Genomic DNA, 20,529 nt, shown 5'->3' on the forward strand with positions numbered 1-20,529 from the left:
TGAATTCTACTAAATATCTCAAGACCTAACATTAATCCTTCTCAAACTCTTCCTCAGAATAGAAATAAAAGCCAATAAAATACTAAGCAAAAATATAACCAAGGAAGTATAAGATTTGTATGCTGAACACTACAAAACATCATCGAAAGGAAAGAAGACCTAAGAAATGGAAAAACTTTTTTACTTCATTACTTTTGATTTAATGTAATGTCAAAATTCCAATGGCCTTTATTGCAGAAATGGAAAATCTGATTCTCAAATTGGTATGGAAGGTCACAGAGCCCCAAATAGCCAACATACTCTGGAACAAAAAGAACAAAGTTGAAGGACTCACACTTTCTGGTTTCAAATATATTAAAATGCAAACTAATCAAAACAGTATGGTACTGGCATAACTATAGACTGGTAGATCGAGTAGAATTGAGAGTCTAATGAGAAATAAACTCATTCATTTTTGTGGACTTGGTTTTCAATAAATGTCCAAGATCACTCAATGGAGAAAGAATTGTCTTTTCAACAAATGGTGCTGGGACAACTGGATATCCACATTAAAAGAATGACTTAGGACCTCAGTTGCATTCCACGTATTAAAAATTAACTCAAAATAGATCATACATCTAAAGCTATAAAACTTTAAGAAGTAAATATACATATAAATCTTTGTGACTGTGGATTAGGCAATAGTTTTAAAATATATCACCAAAAACATGAGCAACAATAGAAAATAATAAAGTTTATCATATTTAAAAACGTATGTACATCAGAGTACATGATTGAGAAAGTACAAAGAACCCACAGAATAGGAGGAAATATTTACAAATCTCGAATGGTAAGGGCCTAGTATCCAGAATATGTAAAGAACTATTATTACTTGACAACAAAAAGATAACCCAATTAAAAAATAAGCAAAGCACTTGCAGATATTTTTCCAAAGAAGATATACAAGTGACCAGTAAACACAGGAAAAAATTCTGATCATTATTAGTCCTCAAGGAAATGTAACTCAAAACTTCAGTTAGATACCACATCACACTCACTGGGATGGTATTAAAAATACAAAGCAAAACAATTGTCCATTAGGATTTGGAGAATTTGGAACCCTCATACATTGCTGGTGGGAATATAAAATGGTATAGTCACTGAAGAAAAGAGTTTGGCAGTTCTTCAAAAAGGTAAACAAATGAAAACATCTATCTCTCTATATATAAAAGCCTAAGCAATCGTTATGACCAGACAACTGGCCGGTAGCTATGATGCACACTACCACCAGGGGGCAGCAGTCCCTCCTCCTGGCCGGCCAACCTCCCACGGTCCCTCCCCCTGGACTGGGCAAGATGGCTCCGATTGGCCCCAACCGCTGGCCAGACTGAGGGACCCCACCATGCATGAATTTGTGCACTGGGTCTCTAGTATTCATATAAAAACATATGCATGAATATTCACAGTATTATTTATAATAGGAAGTACAAACAACGCTAGTACTCGTCAATTGATAAATGGGTAAGCAAAATGTATATCTATACAGTGGAATATTATTCAGCCTCAAAAAGGAATGAAATTTCAACATGTTCTGCTACATGGATGGATCCTGAAAATATTAGGCTAAGTGAAATAAGCCAGGTCACATTGTATAATTTCATTGATAGGAAATGTGCAGAACAGGAGAATTGTTAGAGACAAAGTAGATTAGTGTTGTCAGGGTTGTAGGGGAAAGGGGTAGGGGAAATCACAGCTTAATGAGTATGGAGTTTCTCTTTGGGTGGTGAAAATGTTCTGGAATTAGTGCTGATGGTTGCACAAGCACATTGTGAATAATATTAAAAACTATATTGAATTACACATGTTAAAATGGTGACCTTTATATTATGTGAAGGGGTGCTAGCTCCATCTGGCTCCTAAGATTGAACTTTCTGGTTCATTTGCTTAGTCTTCTGCCTCATTGCTGGTTAAAGGAGTTCCTTGTTATCCACCATGTAGTATCTGTGCCTAAGTAGAGCTCAGTGGTTCTGAATCTGCATGTCCCTTTGATCCACACTTGGGAGCCTCGTAGGGAGTTTAAGAATTTCCAAGTCTCCATGGTGTTTGTGATATGTGGCAATGCTTGACCTGGTACGCCCACCTTCTGATCTTGCAGCACCAGGCAGACTTGAGTGGGACATCTGCAGAATTTTCCCCAGAGATTGAGGGTTACAAAAGGGAGAGGAATTCAGAGTGCCGCCTCATTCCACAGCAGCAATCATTTATAGAAACTTTTCTTGGGAGTTTTTCTGTGAGAGAAAAAAAGTGTCAATTATAGGAAACAGTGCATACTAGAGAAATTCTATAGTAAAGAACTTCTTTTACCTAGTGTTTCTAAACTTAATATTAAATTAGTAATATAGTAATGGATGTGTGTGTTTTTTAAAATATATTTTTGTTGATTTCAGAGAGGAAGGGAGAGGGAGAGATGGAAACACCAATGATGAGAGAGAATCATTGACCGGCTGCTTCCTGCATGCCCCCAAGTCCGCAGGCCTACGCTCTATCCATTGAGCCAAAGCAGCTAGGGCTGGATGTGTGTTTTTATTAACATTCAATGAGAATGCTTAGTGGCTATTTTAAGGTATGTGCAACTACTTAACATGCGATGTAGAAATACATTTTTTCTGTTGGTGACAGAGTCACAGGAACTGTGGCTTGTTATTTGAAGGAAAAGCCAAATTTCAGATAGATGATAGTGCAAATAAGGTGTAATGAACTTCCTAGTCACAGACCTCTCTGCATTCTGTGTTTGTGGGCTACAAGTCCAGAAACCCTCAGTTAGAAAAAAATGTAAATAAATGTCTCGAACTGGCCCTGACACCATGGAATGGAGCTAGTTTTTTTTTTTCTTTTTTCTTAATGTATATTTTTTATTCATTTCAGAGAGAAAGGGAAAGGGAGAGATAGAAACATCCATGATGAGAGAGAATCATTAATCGGCTGCCTCCTGCACACCCTCTACCGGGGATCATACCCTTGACCAGAATTGAACCTGAGACCCTTCAGTCTGCAGGCTAACACTTTATCTACTGAGCCAAATCAGCTAGGGTGAATGGAGCTAGTTTTCTGCAGAATTATCACAGGTGTGAATGTCAACATCCATCTCTAGGTTTCCTGCCTTGGAACTGGTGCCAGTCACATGTGGGACTGGGAACCATCTCTGCCCTTGTCTGTTTTTGTCAGGCTTCTTGGACCTTCTTTCTCTGTGGCCCAGCTGTGCATTCCTCAGTAACTTTCCTGCATTAGGCTCTCTATGATGGCTATTCAGAGTTCACTTGAGGTGTAAGTAGCTTTGTTGCTGTTGCCCTGGGAAGCTCTTTCAAATGCCCAAGGTTACCTGTTTCCAGGAGAGGCTTTCTCTTCCCTTCCTGCTTCTGAGTGATGCTCATTGTCCTGCCTTAACTGCTCCCGGGTTTGGCTGATTTGCAACCCAAGGATGAGTTTTTGCTCTTTTACCTGAAATAAAAACTTCCAGGGGGCCTGTGAGCATTGCTCTTTCTGGTTTGGCATCATTAAAATTGGCCTCTCGGTCCACTAGTTAGGATTTTACTTTTAATTGTTAAAAATATATGATTCCCTCGCCCAGTGGTACAGTGACTGGTGTCCAACTTTTATTTTTCTTGTATAAAATGCAAAGGCAGGCAAAAATAGAAGGCTTAAGAATTTACAGATCTCCTGAATGATTAGTGTAGAAAATACTTTCAGCATTTGGGGAGAGGTTTCTATTATTTTTGGCTTTTTAAGGGTAACACTGTAGAAGAAAACCAATTTTCTTTTGTTTTTGTTAGGCTTTTTAGTAGCTTATCTTGGTTCTCTCCCTGATAATAAGAGTGAGGTAAATAAATATGCCAATATGTTCAAGGCAAAAACAAGATAGCTCAGTGTTAATTTTTTATTATTATTATTATTACTATTACTAGAGGCCCGGTGCATGAAATTTGTGCACAGGTAGGGTCCCTAGGCATGGCCAGTAATCAGGGCCGATCTGTGGGGTGATGGCGGGGTGATCGGGGCTCCCAATTGCATCTGCCTTGGCTGGCCTGGCTCCGCCTGCTCGCCGGCCCTGCCCCCTGCCGCTGCCGCCAGTTGCCTTCCTCTGCAGGGTGACTGGTGCTGGTCGGGGCCTGCGGCCTGGGGGCAGCTCCTGTGTTGAGTGTCTGCCCCCTAATGGTCAGTCCATGTCATAGCAACCGGTCGTTCTGCCGGTCATTCTGATGTTCGGTCGATTTGCATATTAGCGTTTTATATAGATAGATTATTGCCTTTTGAATAAACTTGGCAGAGCTGTATAGGACAGGGGCCTCTATCAGGAGCAGGAAAAGAAGAGAAAAATTAAAAGTATGATCTCTTGCTTTCAAAATTTGAAAAATTTCTATATTGCTTCAAATGTTTACTTAAATGCTCTAATCTCCATCCTTGAATTAGAAGGTCAGTGAACTATACATAATGTAAGGACTGCTTTTGGGATTATCTATCTCTGTGAACCCATTCAGCTCTCATTATTTTGTTCCTTTTATACTTTTGCTGATAATTATTGAAATTTAAAGGTTTCCCATATACATATTTTATTGTTTTGGTCCTTTTGTGCTCCACCACTGAACTAGTGTAATTTATCAGTTTACCTTGTCAATTTCCTTTTCAGGCTTCCTCTGGTTCAGAGCCATTTTAGCTTCTCTAGGTGTGGATCTCTTGGTATTTGCCTGCAGGATTGACAGATTGAAGTTGGGTCTTTTGTGGTCTGTATTAATGGATCTGGTTCTTAGAAACTAAGTTGCTTGCTAAGAAAATTACCCTCTTCACTTCTGTTTTTAGTAGGGAGGCCTTGGCATTTGTCCAACAGTTAATGAGAAATCGTGGTACAATTATGTTTTATTTTTCCCCTCAGTTCTTTCTGTGTTTGACATAATGCTGAAAATTAAAGAACCTTGAGTGGAAAATGCATCAATAAAATAAAAGCATATTGCAATTATATTCTGACCTTGATTTTTCCTCTATAACTATATATTTTTCACAGGATTAATTAAATTCTAAGATGTACCTATTCCTCTCAGTGTTTGCTACTAGATGTTTGCTAGTAGAGTAATTGCATGCTACTTTGCCCTCAGATGAAGTGATGCTTTCATAACTTCTAAAGAAGACAGAATTGTCTGAGGTTTTTATCTTTTAAATTAAATTTTCTTATTGTTCATACTGATAAAAATCCTGCTGCACTCCAACTCTCAGGATAAATTGGTGTGTTGTCTGTAGAAACTAGCTCTTCTGTCTAACTGAATAACAGGTAAATACACTTTATATGTAATTAATCTGTTGAATGGCAAGCTGCAGAGCTGTCATTGCATGGTGATTGAGTAACCTTTTAGATTAGTACTCCTAGTGGGATTATAACATGTTTATATTTAAGTATATGGATAATTTAAGTATGTTAAAGTGATGATAATCCCATTATAGTAGTATTGTTTATCCTGCAAAAACATCATTATGTGTTTAAAATTAGAAAGGGGATATAAATTAAAAGATAAAGATCAATAAATACTTTAGTAATTTAAATTAGTGCCTAATGATAAGAAATTTGAATTGAAAATAAATGTAGCGATCTAATTGTGGTCATAAAAATGTTGGCATTTATTCAAATGCCTACTTATAATAGAGACTGTACAAAAGTTATACCATCTAGCCCTAACTTACAAGGATCAAATATAAGACTTTGACATCATTAAAAATTCTGTTTCCTTAAATATTTACCCTTTTGTATTCGATTTGTGTCAACAGAAGAAACATCTTTTTTAGTTGGTTACCCTGGGAAATTGTAGTTACTAAAAAAATTCCTACTGGTATCATATGTTTACTTGTTGGCTTGAATTACTCCATTTTTTTAAACAATATTTTTTTATAATTTAAAAGTATTTGTGCAGTTACAAAATTTTTGAGCATCTAAACAGTAGAAAATTAAAATTTATTAGTAATCTCATGATAAACAGATAACCTCTGTTAATATTTGTATATATTCCTTTTTCTAGTTTTACTTATATATTTCTGTGTGTATCATACCATGTATAGCATTTTGTAAACTTTTTTACATGAAGTAAATAATGGAATTAATTTCATGCCATTAAGTATTATTCTTTTATACCAAGTCTTCAAATGTAATCTCTGAAACTCCTGAGTAGTACATAGGATTATATGTTTTTGTGGATATATGCATTTTTTTCTGGGAAAAAGATCTGTACTTGTTATCTGGTTCTCAGTAGTGTTTATGATAGTTAAGAACAAATTTTAGTCCGGCTGGCATGGCTCAGTGGTTGAGCATTGACCTATGAACCAGGAGGTCAGGACACATGTCCGGGTTGCAGGCTTGATCCCCAGTAGGGGGTGCACAGGAGGCAGCCGATCAATGATTCTCTCTCACCATTGATGTTTCTATCTTTCTCTCCCTTCCTCTCTGAAATCAATAAAAATATATTTTAAAAAAGAACAAACTTAATTTTAAATGACTACATAGTAATATTTTATAATTCATTATATATTTCCTTGCTTGTGCCCTGACCAAAAATATTATCCCAGTAGTGCAAGGATGATAATTTATTCAGAATTTCATCTATATTCGCAAATGAAACTGACCTATAGTTCCATTTTGGGTATTTTATCAGATTTTGCTAGTGTTATATTGGATTCATAAACTGTAGCATTCTGTACATTTTTCTGTGATTTGGAATACTTTAAATAACATAAGAATGATAACTTAAAAAGTAGGCTCTAATTTGTTTTTATTATACTTCAGTTTTAAAAGTCTGGGTTTTAAATGCCTTAGTGATAACATCTAAACATATTGCTCTTTTTAGAGTCTCCCTTCTCCTTTTTCTTGGGTTAACTTTGGTTATTTAAATTTTGCAAGGAAACCATTAATTTTTTATTGCTATGAAAATAATAAAAACATTTAAAAATTATTTAAATCCACTTAGTATCTGTGGACACACCTTCCTAGTCAGGTTTGTGTGTTTACGTGTTTGTGATTTGGAATTTATTAAGTATCACCAAAAAGGCACTTTGGATATGTTATGACTTAAATGGATTTATAGTCTGCTTGGGGAATCAAACCGCCATGTATAGCATAGCCAGTGCTGAGCCTCAAATTCTCCAGCTTCCAACTGCAACAGGTTGTGGTCCAAATGCCATTTCTTCTTAAAAGGAACTAGAGCTCTTTGGAAAATTGACTGAATCTAGGTCTGGTGTAGAAACAAACAAGATGAGCCAAGAGCACCTTCTAAACCAGAAGCAAGGAAGACAACTCAGGTGAAGTCTGAAGAACTCAGGAACCAGCTTGAAGATGCTCCCATCATCCCAATCAGGATAATAACTAATGGATTGAAACTCCAGATATATGTAAATTCATGTTCATGATGATAAAACAAAAAGCTAATTGGTCACCACTGGAGGATGGTAAATAAAAACATTATCAAATTTCTCCTCTTGATCTCTTGATATAGTCAAATTTCCCCCTTTTAATTTATTGATATAATGATAATTTCTGATGAGACATTGATATAATGATAATTTCTGATGAGACATATTGATATAATGATAATTTCTGATGAGACATTCCTAGCTCAGAGAAAAGGATGGTGTATTAAGTAAAAGTTGCTGACCTAGCCATTAAAGAGAAAATTCTGTCTAGTACAGTGATGGGCAACCTTTTGAGCTTGGTGTGTCAAACTTCGCCAAAAAACTGAGCATAACTCAGGTCAGTGTGTCACTTTGAGGAAAAAACATTATTTCGCAAATGTTTCATCCTCAGTCAGGAGCAGCAAATGTTTCATTGCGGCCACATGTCATCAGAAACGGCTACGCGTGTCAGTGCTGACACGCCTGTCATAGGTTCGCCATCACTGGTCTAGAAGGAAACACAGATCCCTTTATCACATTTTATCTAAGATAAAGTTTGAAGGAAAGAAAGATCTAAATAATAAAAACACAATTGGAATACTAAAAGAAAATAAGGGAGAATATTCTGTAATCTGGGAATGGGAAGATTTTAGGAAGACAGGAAACTCAGAAGCTATAAAGGAAGACATTTACCTACAAAACACAAAAGTAGAACAAAACATAAACAATGGCAAATAATTAACTTAGAAAAATTAAATTTGTAATACTTAATGATTCACAAACGGTCACCATCCTCTATAATAAAGGCTAATATGCAAATCGACTGAACGGTGGAACAACCGGTCGCTATGAGGTGCACTGACCACCAGAGGGCAGACGCTCAACCCAGGAGCTGCCCCTGGTGATCAATGCGCTCTCACGGGGAGCGCCACTCAGCCAGAAGCCCTAAGCCAGGCTCATGGCTAGTGAGCGCAGCGGTGGTGGCAGCGCTAAGCCATCAATTGGACATCCCCCGAGGGCTCCCGGACTGTGAGAGGGGAGCCCTTGCAGTGTAGGAATTTCATGCACTGGGCCTCTAGTACCTAATATAACAGTCTGTTGCTAAGAAAAAGACAATAGGTCAAGGATCTAAAAAGAATTCACAAGAGAAGAAAAGCAACTGGCAATCAGCATTGTGAAAACATTCCCAACTCCTTTTGTTGTCAGTAAAATTGCAGTATAAGCAACCATGATTTTGCTTAACTGATTGGCAAAATCTAAATGAGCAAGGATGCAGGATATCGAGTATCCTGCTGGTAAGAATATTAATCGACAGCTATTTGGAAAGGAAATTGGCATCTATAAAAAATAAATATTTGACTCACCAGTTCTGCTATTAGAAATTGAGTTTAGCCCTGACCTGTTTGGCTCAGTGGATAGAGCATCGGCCTGTGGACTCAAGGGCTCCAGGTTCGATTCCGATCAAGGGCATGTACCTTGGTTGCGGCCACATACCCAGTAGGGAGTGTGCAGGAGGCAGCTGATCGATGTTTCTCTCTCATCGATGTTTCTAAATCTATCCCTCTCCCTTCCTCTCTGTAAAAAATCTATAAAATATATTTAAAAAATTGAGTTTATAGAAATAAAAGCACAAGTCTATTAGGATATATGACTAAAAATGAGAATGGCCTCATTGGAATAGCAAACGAACTGGAAATGATAGCAATTTAGTTTTCTCCTTACCATTCCTTGTTTTTTTCTGATGTCAACTATCAGGCTGGTTTGTTGGGGAAGCAAATGTAAGAAGCGTAGTAGACGGGACAAGCTTCTCAGCATGGGTGGTTCTTGGGCAGAGCTACAGGGGAAAGTCACTTCCTGTTGTGTCATTAGGTACACTGGTGCTGGCCATTTCCCTATGTCATGGTTGGCCTGTAGCCGACAGTCTGAGCAGAGTATGTTAGCCTAGGCACCTCTGAGCAGTCTGAGCAGAGTATGTTAGCCTAGACTCCGGGGCTCTGCAAGAGAGAGCCACAGAGGGCTGGCTCACTGGTAGAAGGAGAAACAGCTGAGTAGATGGAAGTAACAGACGGAAAAACCATGAAGCAGGCATGAATTGAATATTCAAACAGCTCTAGTAGTCGGTATGTTTTTACTAAGGTCCGAAACGGATTCAGTAGTCCTCATACTTACTAGTAGATCTTCGATGTTGCACAATAGAGGCCATAATTGATGAAAATAATGAAAATCATGAGTCTTCAAGAAAGAGCTTAACTTGTTCTTGTTATACTTTGGTTTTAAAAGTCTGGAAAATATGTGATTACATTTGGGGACATCTATCCAAAATGCTTTTTAAAACAAATTTTAGTATATAAATGCTAAGTTTCCCTGCATCTGGAGAACTTTGCTTTCTAGAATGACATTCTTTGATATTGTTGTTTGATAATATTTTGCCATGCATATTGCTTTTTAATGTTTCAATGCCTCTTTGTTTTCAGTTTTTTGTAGCATCAGATCCTACAGTTAAAACAGATCGACTGTGGCATGACAAGTACACTTTAAGGAAGTCAATGATTCCTTCATTTATTACGATGGATCAATCTAGGAAGGTAGGATTAGAAGAGATTTTTGGGATTTTGATATTTTAATGCTATTTCTACCTGGATCGTGTGACAAAATTAATCTTCAGTTAAAATTTTGTTGCATTTTAGGATTAGCATTCTTTAAAAAAAAATTTATCTTTATTGTTGAAAACATTACAGATGTACCCTCCCTTTTTCCCCCTCATTAACCCTTTCCACCTGGAACCCCCCATCCCCCACGACTTCATCACACTATTATCTGGGTCCATAGATTATGCATATATGCATATAAGTTCTTGGGTTAATCTCTCCCCACTCACCCACCCCAGCCTTCCCTCTGAGATTCATCGGTCTGTTTCATGTTTCTATGTCTCTGGATCTATTTTGTTCATCAGTTATTTTGTTCATTAGATTAGGATTAGCATTCTTGAAAGTATATATTAATTGGATACATCAACATAATATGTGTTTGTTAATAACGTCTTTTCAGTTCCTAGAATTCACTTCATACCATCCCACATGTTCTTGTTATTTAATTTTTAATCAGTAGTTAATTTATTTCTTAAGAATATTTGTTATAGTTGGATGATTGACCATTTTAATTTTATATAAAGGTGACTCTAGGATATTTTCCTTTTTTAGGTTCTTTTGATAGGAAAATCAATAAATTTCCTGCACCAGGTTTGTCATGACCAGACACCCACTACAAAGATGATAGCTGTGACCAAGTCTGCAGAATCACCCCAAGATGGTAGGATGATGGTGGTGGTTGTGGTGATGGTGGTGGGATTGTGATGATGGCGGTGGTGGTGATGATGATAATGATAATATATATTGCTTGAAATATTTTTTGTTCAATAGGACTAACACATTTTCCAAATTATTATCTAAAAATACCTTAATACACATATAATGCGTATAAAATGTTTATTACTATTTAAATGTTGCTCCCCTTTTTATACAGCTAAACAAAAGTGGTGGAATAGGTATAAACTGTTTTACTCTTACTATTTTTTAATCCTCACCAGAGGGCATGCTTAGAGAGGGGAAGGTAGCGAGGGAAGAAAAGAGGGAGGGAGGGATGGAGAGATGGAGAGAGAGAGAGAGAGAAAGAGAGAGAGAGAGAGAGAGAGAGAGAGAGAGAGAGAGAGAGAGAAGAAAAAACCACTGATTTGAGAAAGAAATATTGAGAAACACTCATTAGTTGCCTTTAACCGGGGATCGGCCCTTCATCCCAGAAATGTGCCATGTTCGACAGCTGAACCAGCACCCTTTTGGTGCACAGGACATTCAATCAACTGAGCCACTCTGGCCAGGCATGCATTACTTTTTTTATGTAGTGACTGTATGCCAAAATAATATAAAGGAAAAAATGCTAGCCACACTTTGAAACTCAGAGGCTTATCCAGAAATCAGCAAGGATTTACAAGTGTTTATTGTATTGAAAATGTTACGTATCTTTCTGCCTGCATTAAATGACTTATGGTTATTCCTCATTCACTGCTGTTTTTTATTTTTTCCAATTGCTGCCTGCTTCAGCCTCAACAATTTCATGGTATTTTGTGTCTTGGCTATATTTGCTATTTAGATTATCATCTTGGTTCATTCAAGTTTACTTTTCATATGACATTGTGGTAGCTATAGGGGAAATAATATGAATTCTCCATGGCTGTGCCTTTCATTAGCTTATAGTCTAAATGTGTAATAGAGGCTGCTTGAACCTGAGTCTTGTTTTCTTGCCTTCCTCCCTTAACAACATGAGCTTCAGCACCTGTTCCAGCTTCTCTACAAACTGCTGGACCCTGGGCTCCGTGCAGTTGCTCAGCCACTGGGCCCAGCCAGCCAGCAGAGGGGTCAGCAACTATGCAGGTGCTGGGGACTTGAGCTCCCAGATCTCTGTGTCTCATTCCACCAGCGTGTGGGGCAATTTGGGGTCGTAGGGCCTGGCTGCAGGTTAGCTGGGGGTCTGGCAGGCATCAGGGGCATCCAGAGCAAGAAGGAGGTTATGAAATGCCTGAATGACCACCTGGCCTCCTACCTGGAGAAGGTGAGAGGCCTGGAGGCTGATAGTCGGAGACTGCAGAGCAAAATCCAGGAACACCTTGAGAATGAGGGACCCAGGTCAGAGACTGGAGCATTATTTCAAGACCATGGAGGACCTGAGGGCTCAGATCTTTGCACGTTCTGTGGACAAGGCTTGCATCTGGGTGACACCCTAGACAACAGCAACTCTATACAATCAATCCAAAAGACCATTACCTGCAGGATTGTAGATGGCAAAATGGTGTCTGAGGTCAATAACACCAAAGTTCTGAGGCACTAAAGGCAGCAGAAGTGGAGTACTCCTTGGTGGGGAGGGAGTAGGAGGCCATTAAAAAGTTCAGAAATTAAAAAAAGTGATTTGCAGTAGAATAAAATAATAAAAGGAAGAAAGTGATAAATGAATTGATATGTACAGATAAAGTGTTTTAAGTATGTAATACAGTAGAGAGGAATATTCTTAGTTGTAGACACCATATAGATCACTGTATAGATAACCACCGTTCTACGGTTTGCTTCTCTGAGTTTAACTATTTTACATTTTACATATAAGTGATATTGTACAATATTTGTCTTTCTGTGTTTGGCTTATTTCACTTAGCATAATGTCCTTCAGGTCCATCCATGTCACAAATGCCAATTGCCTTTTGTAAGGCTAAATAATATTCCATTGTATCTATATACTACATTTTCTTTACCCATTCATCTGTCATGGACATTTAAGTTGTAATTGTAAATATCTTGGCTATTGTAAATAAGGTTGCAGTGAACATGGGAGTGTAGGTTCAGAATCTTTGAGATTCTGATTTCAATTCTTTTGGATAAATATCCAGACATGGAATTACTAGATCATATGGTAGTTCTGTTTTTTATTTTTTAAGGAACCTCCATACTGTTTTCCATAGTGACTGAATCAACTTACATTTCCACCAATAGTGTACAAGGATTCCCTTTTCTCCACATCTTCACCAACATTTGTTACTTCTTGTCTTTCTGATAACAGCCATTCTAACAGGTGTGAAGTGGTATCTCATTGTGGTTTAATTTGCCTTTTCTTTTCTTTTTTTTTTTTAATATATTTTTATTGATTTCAGAGAGGGAGGGAGATAGAAACATCATCAATGGGAGAGAATCATGGATCAGCCGCCTCCTGCACACCCCCTAATGGGGATCAAGCATGCGACCCAGGCATGTGCCCTTGATCGGAATCGAACCAGGGACCCTTTGGTCCACAGGCTGATGCTCTATCCACTGAGCCAAACCGGCCAGGAAATTTGCCTTTTCTTGATGATTAGTTATGTTGAACATCAATTCATGTACTTGTTAGTCCAGTGTGATTTTCAGTATCTTAGAGAACTCACTAGGGCAGACTTTCAGAATGTATTAAAAATGTAAATTTTTACAAATGGAAGCATAAGATATGCCTGAATCATTCTATATAATAAAAGCCTAATATACTAAGTGTCTGGTTGTCTGGTCTTCCATTCAACCAATCAAAGTATAATATGCTAATGATATGCTAAGGCCACTCAACTGCTCGCTATGACGTGCACTGACCACCAGGAGGCAGACAGTTGACCAGTTGACCAGTCGCTATAATGTGCACTGACCACCAGGGGGCAGACACTCTGACTGGTAGATTAGCTTACTGTAGTAGTCTGGCCAATCGAGACTGAGCGAGACGGGCCGGACACACCCTGGAGCCCTCCTGCGGTCCCTCCCTGGCTGGCCAACCTCCATGTCCCTCCCTGGCCCCGATGGTGCACCAGTGGGGTCCCTCGGCCTGCCCTGCACCCTCTCGCAATCCGGAGCCCCTTGGGTTTCAGCCTGATCCTGCTCAATGCAGGAGCTGCCTCTTTGTGGTGGGAGTGCTGCTCAGCCAGAAGCTGGGCTCACGACTGGCTAGCGCAGCAGCGGTGGCGGGAGCCTCTCCCGCCTCCGCAGCAGTCAGACATCCCCCGAGGGCTCCCGGACTGTGAGAGGGTGCAGGCCGATCTGAGGGACCCTCACCCCCCACTCCCAAGTGCATGAATTTCATGCACTGGGCCCCTAGTTAAGGAATAAGAATGTACAGGGAAGCTCTGGATGGTATGTCTTCCGCTAGGCCCGTGGTTGGCAAACTGCGGCTCGCGAGCCACATGCGGCTCTTTGGCCCCTTGAGTGTGGCTCTTCCACAAAATACCATGGCCTGGGAGAGTCTAGTTTAAAAAATGTGTCTCTCAAAAGAAATTTCAATCGTTTTACTGTTGATATTTGGCTCTGTTGACTAATGAGTTTGCCGACCACTGTGCTAGGCCACTTTGGGCTAAAACTTTTAAAACTTTTTCTTTGGAATGAAAATCCTTAATGACTCAAACAATAGTATAGTAAAAACATTTCTGGGAGAAAACATTTGGATTTTTAAAACTACATAGATCAACAGAAATATACACTTTCTCCTCCTTAAACTAGATACACAGCTCACTGAGTAGTGTCCTCATGTTATTGCATCATCATACTTCCCCTTCTACAGAAAATAGGGTATATTTTCCTCAATGTGGGCACCCTGCTTTTCCCATATTAATGTGTAATTGGAATAGTGGCAATGCTAAAATAGGTCCTTCTTTTTCTCTCTCTTTCTCTTTCCAATTTATTATGCATTGATTTAGAAATATTTGCCTATACATTTTTTTATGTTTATAGTTCCCTATTTCTAGCACATACTTATACATATGTACATAAATGCACACATGGAAGCCTAATGTACTTTGAATTTTCTCATTGAATTGTATAGCTTGTAGTTTGTTCCACATCTGCACATAAAAATCTATCCTACTCTTATTAATGGATGTGTTATAGTCCATTGTATGTTTGTATTTTTCTTTTGTTTTCTCTCTTTTGTTTTTAGTAATTCTTGTTGAAAGTATTACATATGTCCTCCTTTTCCCCCTATTAGCCCCCTTAAGCCCTCCCCGCCACATACACACCAGGCTTTCACCACCCTATTATCTGTGTCCATGGGTTATGCATATATGCATACAAGGTCTTTGGTTGATTGCCTCCCACCCACCCTCCCCCGCCTTCCCTCCGAAGTTTTACACTCTGTTCCATGCTTCCTAATATAGGTTCTTCTTAACGGGTCTATTATTTTGAAGAACAAATAAAAACAATTCTAAAGTCTTCTGATATTTTCAAATTGATAACAGGTAGTGGGGAAGACTTAACCTAGACTCTGCAGACCTTGCCTCTTCTTGTTTAACTTTGAAAAGTAGTGTTCTACCTTTTTTGAATCTTAGATTGTTTCTTGACATTGGGATTACTTGCTAGCTCAAGTGTTATTATGGTTTTTATATAAAAGTAAGTATTTAGATATAAGTGGTTTTGTGATATAAGTTAGCATTAAAAAGCATTGTTAATCTTTACCTGTGATTTCTTTTCAATTTAAAACTGTGGAAATGATGGGTGTTTTGTTTGTTTTGTTCTTTTTTACATTACTGCTTACAGTTAGGCTTCTTTGTTGGTGACAATCTTCTCTTATTACATGTCCCTGGAAAGTCTTCAGATCTTTCCTTAGAGTTTACTCTCTGATCCTCTGATATGGCTGCATGACAACAGCACCTAACCTTTACATGAGTTTCACAATCCACAAAGCTCATTACATGTGTCATTTTGTTTATTCTTCAAACTAGTTTTGAAATGTCAAGGCATGTGTAGGTGATTCAACTTTGACCCGCCCTATTCTCTTTGCACTTTTCAACAAAGTGAGATTTTTGAGTTAGTTACATTGTAGAAGGTAATTTGAACTTTTAAAAAAATCTGTGATGAACGGTGCTGTTAGGGGTCCTCCCGTAGGTCACAGTGCAGATGTCTGCTGTAAATCTAGCCAGACATCAGTATTTTCAGTTTCTTGGGCTCGGGACTCTAGTTTGCCTCCCTGACCATACACATGACCTGTTTGGGCTGCCACCAATGCCATTTGCAGGCATTGGCAATGACTTTTGTGTGTGTGTGCCTTCAGTTTTTCTTTTGTTAAAATACAAATTACGTATGTATGTGTACTTTTTCCTTTTGTTCTTTACAGCTGCAGACTTATTCACAGATTTGGAAAATGCATTTCAGGGGAAAATCGACGCGGCTTATTTTGAGACCAGCAAATACCTATTGGATGTTCTCAATAAAAAGTATAGCTTGCTGGACCACATGCAGGCCATGAGGCGGTACTTGCTTCTCGGTCAGGGAGACTTCATAAGGCACTTAATGGATTTGCTCAAGTATGAAAACCATTTTGATTTTTATAAATATACAGTAGATCTCGACATGATAAGAGTCTTACAATTTTTGTTTAAAGAATAAATGACATTAGAGGGAAATTTGTTGAATTTCTATACAACATATGGTAAGATAAAACCGGGAAAAGAAAATTGTCACATTGTTGTGTTAAAGTGTCTTTATTTTTGTTTGTTCTGTGCTTTGTTCTCCGGAGAAGCCTGTGCACTTCACAAACACTGTGGCCCTGGCAGTCTAGTGTACGAGGAGCACACACCATAGTCACAATTTGCTTAGCTTAACTTTGAAGGTAGTCGTTAAAAGAAAATGCATTTTAAGACTGAACTTTTTAGTTTAAATTGTTTCTTGTTCTAAAAATAACGCAGAAAAACAACTATTACTACTCTTTTTGTTTTGTTACATTAATTAAATGTGCCCTTCCCCTCCGTTCATCGAGATGCAGACAGCTCTGTACCAGAGCCCATCATGCTCCTGGCTCTAGAGTAGACAATTAGACCCTCTGGATGCAAGCTGGTGCTCCCAGGCAGCATGGTGAGAGTGAGCATGCGCATGTGGGCCACAGCACGGGACTAGTGATTTTCCCAGGCATATAAGAATGGAAATTATTATTATTATTTTTTTGGTGTTCCCTTTAGGACACTTAAAAAAAAGTATGTTACTTTTCAATCATATCTGTGCTAATCAAGCAGTTGTTTCGGAGTCCCTAAAGGGGCTTGTTGAAATGGATCGCTGGACCCACTTATAGAGTCTGGTTCTGTAGATCTGGGGAAGAGCCCAAGAATGTGCATTTCTAACAAGAGCCCAGCTGAGGGTGATGTTGCTATGTGAGAACCCTTATTTCAGTCCCATAAGCTCCTGTAGCCCCACCTCTTAATAGAAATCAGGCTAGTTATGAAAAATAATCTAGATTTGGGGGCATATATGACAATAACTGACCTCATGCTCATGGGTAATGTTATTTGATTGATTAGCTCACGAAAGAGTTGATTATTACCTGCTAAACATAAACTCTGTGATTAAACTTACTCAAATAGCATGTCTGCACTGTAAGTAGAGAAGGGGTTGCTAGTTAGTTAAATACTGGTCACGAGGCCACTGCCTGTTGGAAGGGTGAGGGTGATGAGTTTTTAAGGGGAAATGTTCTTTAAATGCCAGAAGGCTAAAATGGGAGTACGTGTGAGGATGTGTGATGAGCAGACCCATAGGTGTAGATGTTCAGGTTGACAAAGAGGTAGAGATTAGCAAGGGGTTTCTTACAGTTTAAAGTTAAAGCAACATTTAGAGGATGGCAGTAATACAGATCAGATCATTTAGCTGACTAACATGTTAAAACTATGGTAGGTTTTAATATTTAGAACGGGTGGGGAACATCTGGCTCGAGGTATGTATAAGGCCTGCAAAATCATTTGGTCTGGCCCTGCCAAGGCGTTAGGGAAGAGTTAATTAAATGCTTGACCAAATATAGCAGGCTAATTTTTAAGTTGATAATTTTGTGTGGCCCACGAATGATGTTATGAATATCCAAATGGCCGTTGGCAGAAAAAAGATTCCCCACCCTTGATTTAGAGCATCTAATTTTTGGTATTAAATGAAAAATTTATTTCTTCTCAACGGCATGTTTTAAGTCTAGTTTTAAAGGGGAATGCCATCAGTGTCTCACTTGCCTCAGATTTATTTGAGTGAAGCTAAGGCCCCTTTTCACCTGTCCTGCCTGATCTTTTAGTGCTGTGAAGGCCTGCAGTGGATATATGCACATGTGGGGATGATTGGCTGCGTTCTTAACTTGGTCAGCTCTTAGTCACAGTTTCATATTTGGAAACTGAGATATTAGTAACCCTTCAGGAATGTTTACTGATAATGCAGTAGTTTTTAGCCTTTAGAATCATGACACCCACCTCTATCTGATTGCTTTGATTTAATGAAGACCCTTTCTTCCATTGGACCCATGTAGGAAATTATACTAGTTCATGCTACTATTGGCCAGCCTCTAGTTATAAAACGTTATTTGTTAACATGGATGGCACTTTTAAATATTTTTCATTTAAGCTAAATAAAAATTAATTTTTTTTTGAAATTTTAAGGAAATACTTTATTTCCTCAAATTCTTGGTGAAATCCTATTTACAGTTAATTATGGGAAGGTTTTGTTACCATGTCATATTGGTTCCATTTGTCTTTAGTTTTTACAACTTGAACTTTTTATAATTTTAAGTTTCTACACAGTTCATTAAGAATTCAAGTAACATTTTCTTTTTCTTTTAAAAACTCTGTTAAGACCAGAACTTGTCCGTCCAGCTACGACTTTGTATCAACACAATTTGACTGGAATTCTTGAAACTGCTGTCAGAGCCACCAATGCCCAGTTTGACAGTCCTGAGATCCTCAAAAGACTGGACGTGAGGCTGCTGGAGGTACTGTCGCTCCAGGTTCTGTACAATCTGCACAAAGCAGTGAGCTCTCCCCGACCAGCACCTTTCCCCTGATGTTGTTCATGTTGTTTAAGGCACGGCTAGTCTAGTAGGGAAGAGCCATTACTGAAAGACTGGGCAACCTGAGTTTGAATCCCCGCTATGTCGTCTGTTATGGCATCATCTTAGACAAGTCACTGCCTGACTACACCACACTAGGTTTCAGTTCTCACCTTACAAAGGGCTCTTGGGCAGAGAACATGCAACACTTATCACAGTGCTTGGCGGCCATCATGGATGCCCAGTAAATTGAGGTACTGTTAATGGTAATGTTGATAGGAGGCACAGAGATGAGGTAGAATGATAATAATAATATTTATCAAAAATAGATGTTTTTAGCTCCGCCGGCATGGCTCAGTGGTTGAGCATCAACCTATGAACCAGGAGGTCATGGTTCGATTCCTGGTCAGGGCACATGCCCAGGTTGCGGGCTCAATACCAGTGGGGGACATGCAGGAGGCAGCCGATCAATGATTCTCATCATGGATGTTTCTGTCTCTCTCCCTCTCTCTTCCTCTCTAAAATCAATAAATATATACTTAAAAAAAAAAAAGATGTTTTTAGTTTTAGTTTGATAGAAGATAACGTTTCTTAGGGAAATGAGTATCATAAACATCAGATACTGTTTGCTTAGCTATGATAAAGGACCATTAGCAGAACCTGTTGGGTTTTTAAGGACTTGGAACATATAATGTAGTAGGTTTTGTCATAAAGGAATGGTGATGAATTTTAAATACTTTTCTAATATTCATTTAAAAATATTCCATTCATTCCAAAAATATTTGTAGAGCACCTGCTGTGCACCTGTCATTGTCTAAATGTTGAGGATCCAGGAGGTGACAAAGAAATGCAGTTCTCCGCTGTCATGCAGCTAACACTCAAAACTCTTGAGCAGTTTTTAAAAATTGGGTTTTATTTTATTGCCTTTACTTTGAGGATTTGACTAGTTCTTTGGCATTAAGCTTAACACTGGTGGTGGTAAGTCCTGCCGTTGTTTGTTTTTGCTCTTAGGTGTCTCCAGGTGACACTGGGTGGGATGTCTTCAGCCTGGACTACCATGTTGATGGACCGATTGCAACTGTAAGATCATTCTGAGTATTTTTATAATTGTCACAGCTATTTAGATTGCTAAGCATTTTGCTGTTTTAGAATTGGCTTTCTTCTGTAAGAACTTCTAACTAAACTGATCACTTGACATTTACGATATACTCAAGTGAATGAATATTTAAGCCCAAATTGTGTGTGTTTTAAATAATCATTAATGAGTGCTGAAATGGTGTGTTATTTTAAGAATTCTTAAAAATATCAGTTGTTCCATCACAGGTTTCAGCAAGTATTTAATAAATGGATATTAATTTTGTTCCATTATTCTTAGACTGTAGTAACTAATTTAGGATAACTCGAAAGGAACTATAAAATGTATTTTAGGGAAATTGTAGTTTTACTTAGATAAAATTTGATATTTAGTATTCATTTCAACGGATGAGGAAATAGCAGCACTGTTCATAGTGCTTTTACCATGCTTAAAGCAAAGTACCGTTTCTTTTAACAGTTACCAGGTCATGAAAGATTGACCAGCAGAGTTGCCTTTTTGGGGCCTGCAATTTAAATGCCCCTTCTTAAGTGCTCATTCTTTCTTTATTCAGACTGGCATGGAATCTCCTTGGCCGAGATACCTCTTTGAACTTATTTCAGCCATTTTTATATCTGAAATATTGAGAAAGGACATTAATTTTTTTTTAATTATTAGGAAAAGTATTCTGTTTAGAAGTAATATATTTTGGGTCTAAAATTTCT

The 20,529-nt window shown here is 38.3% G+C and overlaps 1 protein-coding gene across 1 annotated transcript in view; it reads left to right on the forward strand.

The window, feature by feature from the left end:
- The window catches only part of TUBGCP3 (tubulin gamma complex component 3), a 94,900-nt gene that overhangs the window by 42,804 nt on the left and 31,567 nt on the right, over window positions 1–20,529 (forward strand). Inside the window, exons 12-16 of the mRNA XM_079778615.1 lie at window positions 9,876–9,986; window positions 10,602–10,710; window positions 16,060–16,249; window positions 18,540–18,675; window positions 19,744–19,812. Coding sequence (XP_079634741.1) covers window positions 9,876–9,986; window positions 10,602–10,710; window positions 16,060–16,249; window positions 18,540–18,675; window positions 19,744–19,812 — 615 coding nt within the window. The remainder of the gene's footprint in view (window positions 1–9,875; window positions 9,987–10,601; window positions 10,711–16,059; window positions 16,250–18,539; window positions 18,676–19,743; window positions 19,813–20,529) is intronic.

Source organism: Cnephaeus nilssonii, assembly GCF_951640355.1.
Source record: "Cnephaeus nilssonii genome assembly, chromosome: 8".
Classification (NCBI taxonomy): Eukaryota; Metazoa; Chordata; class Mammalia; order Chiroptera; family Vespertilionidae; genus Cnephaeus; species Cnephaeus nilssonii.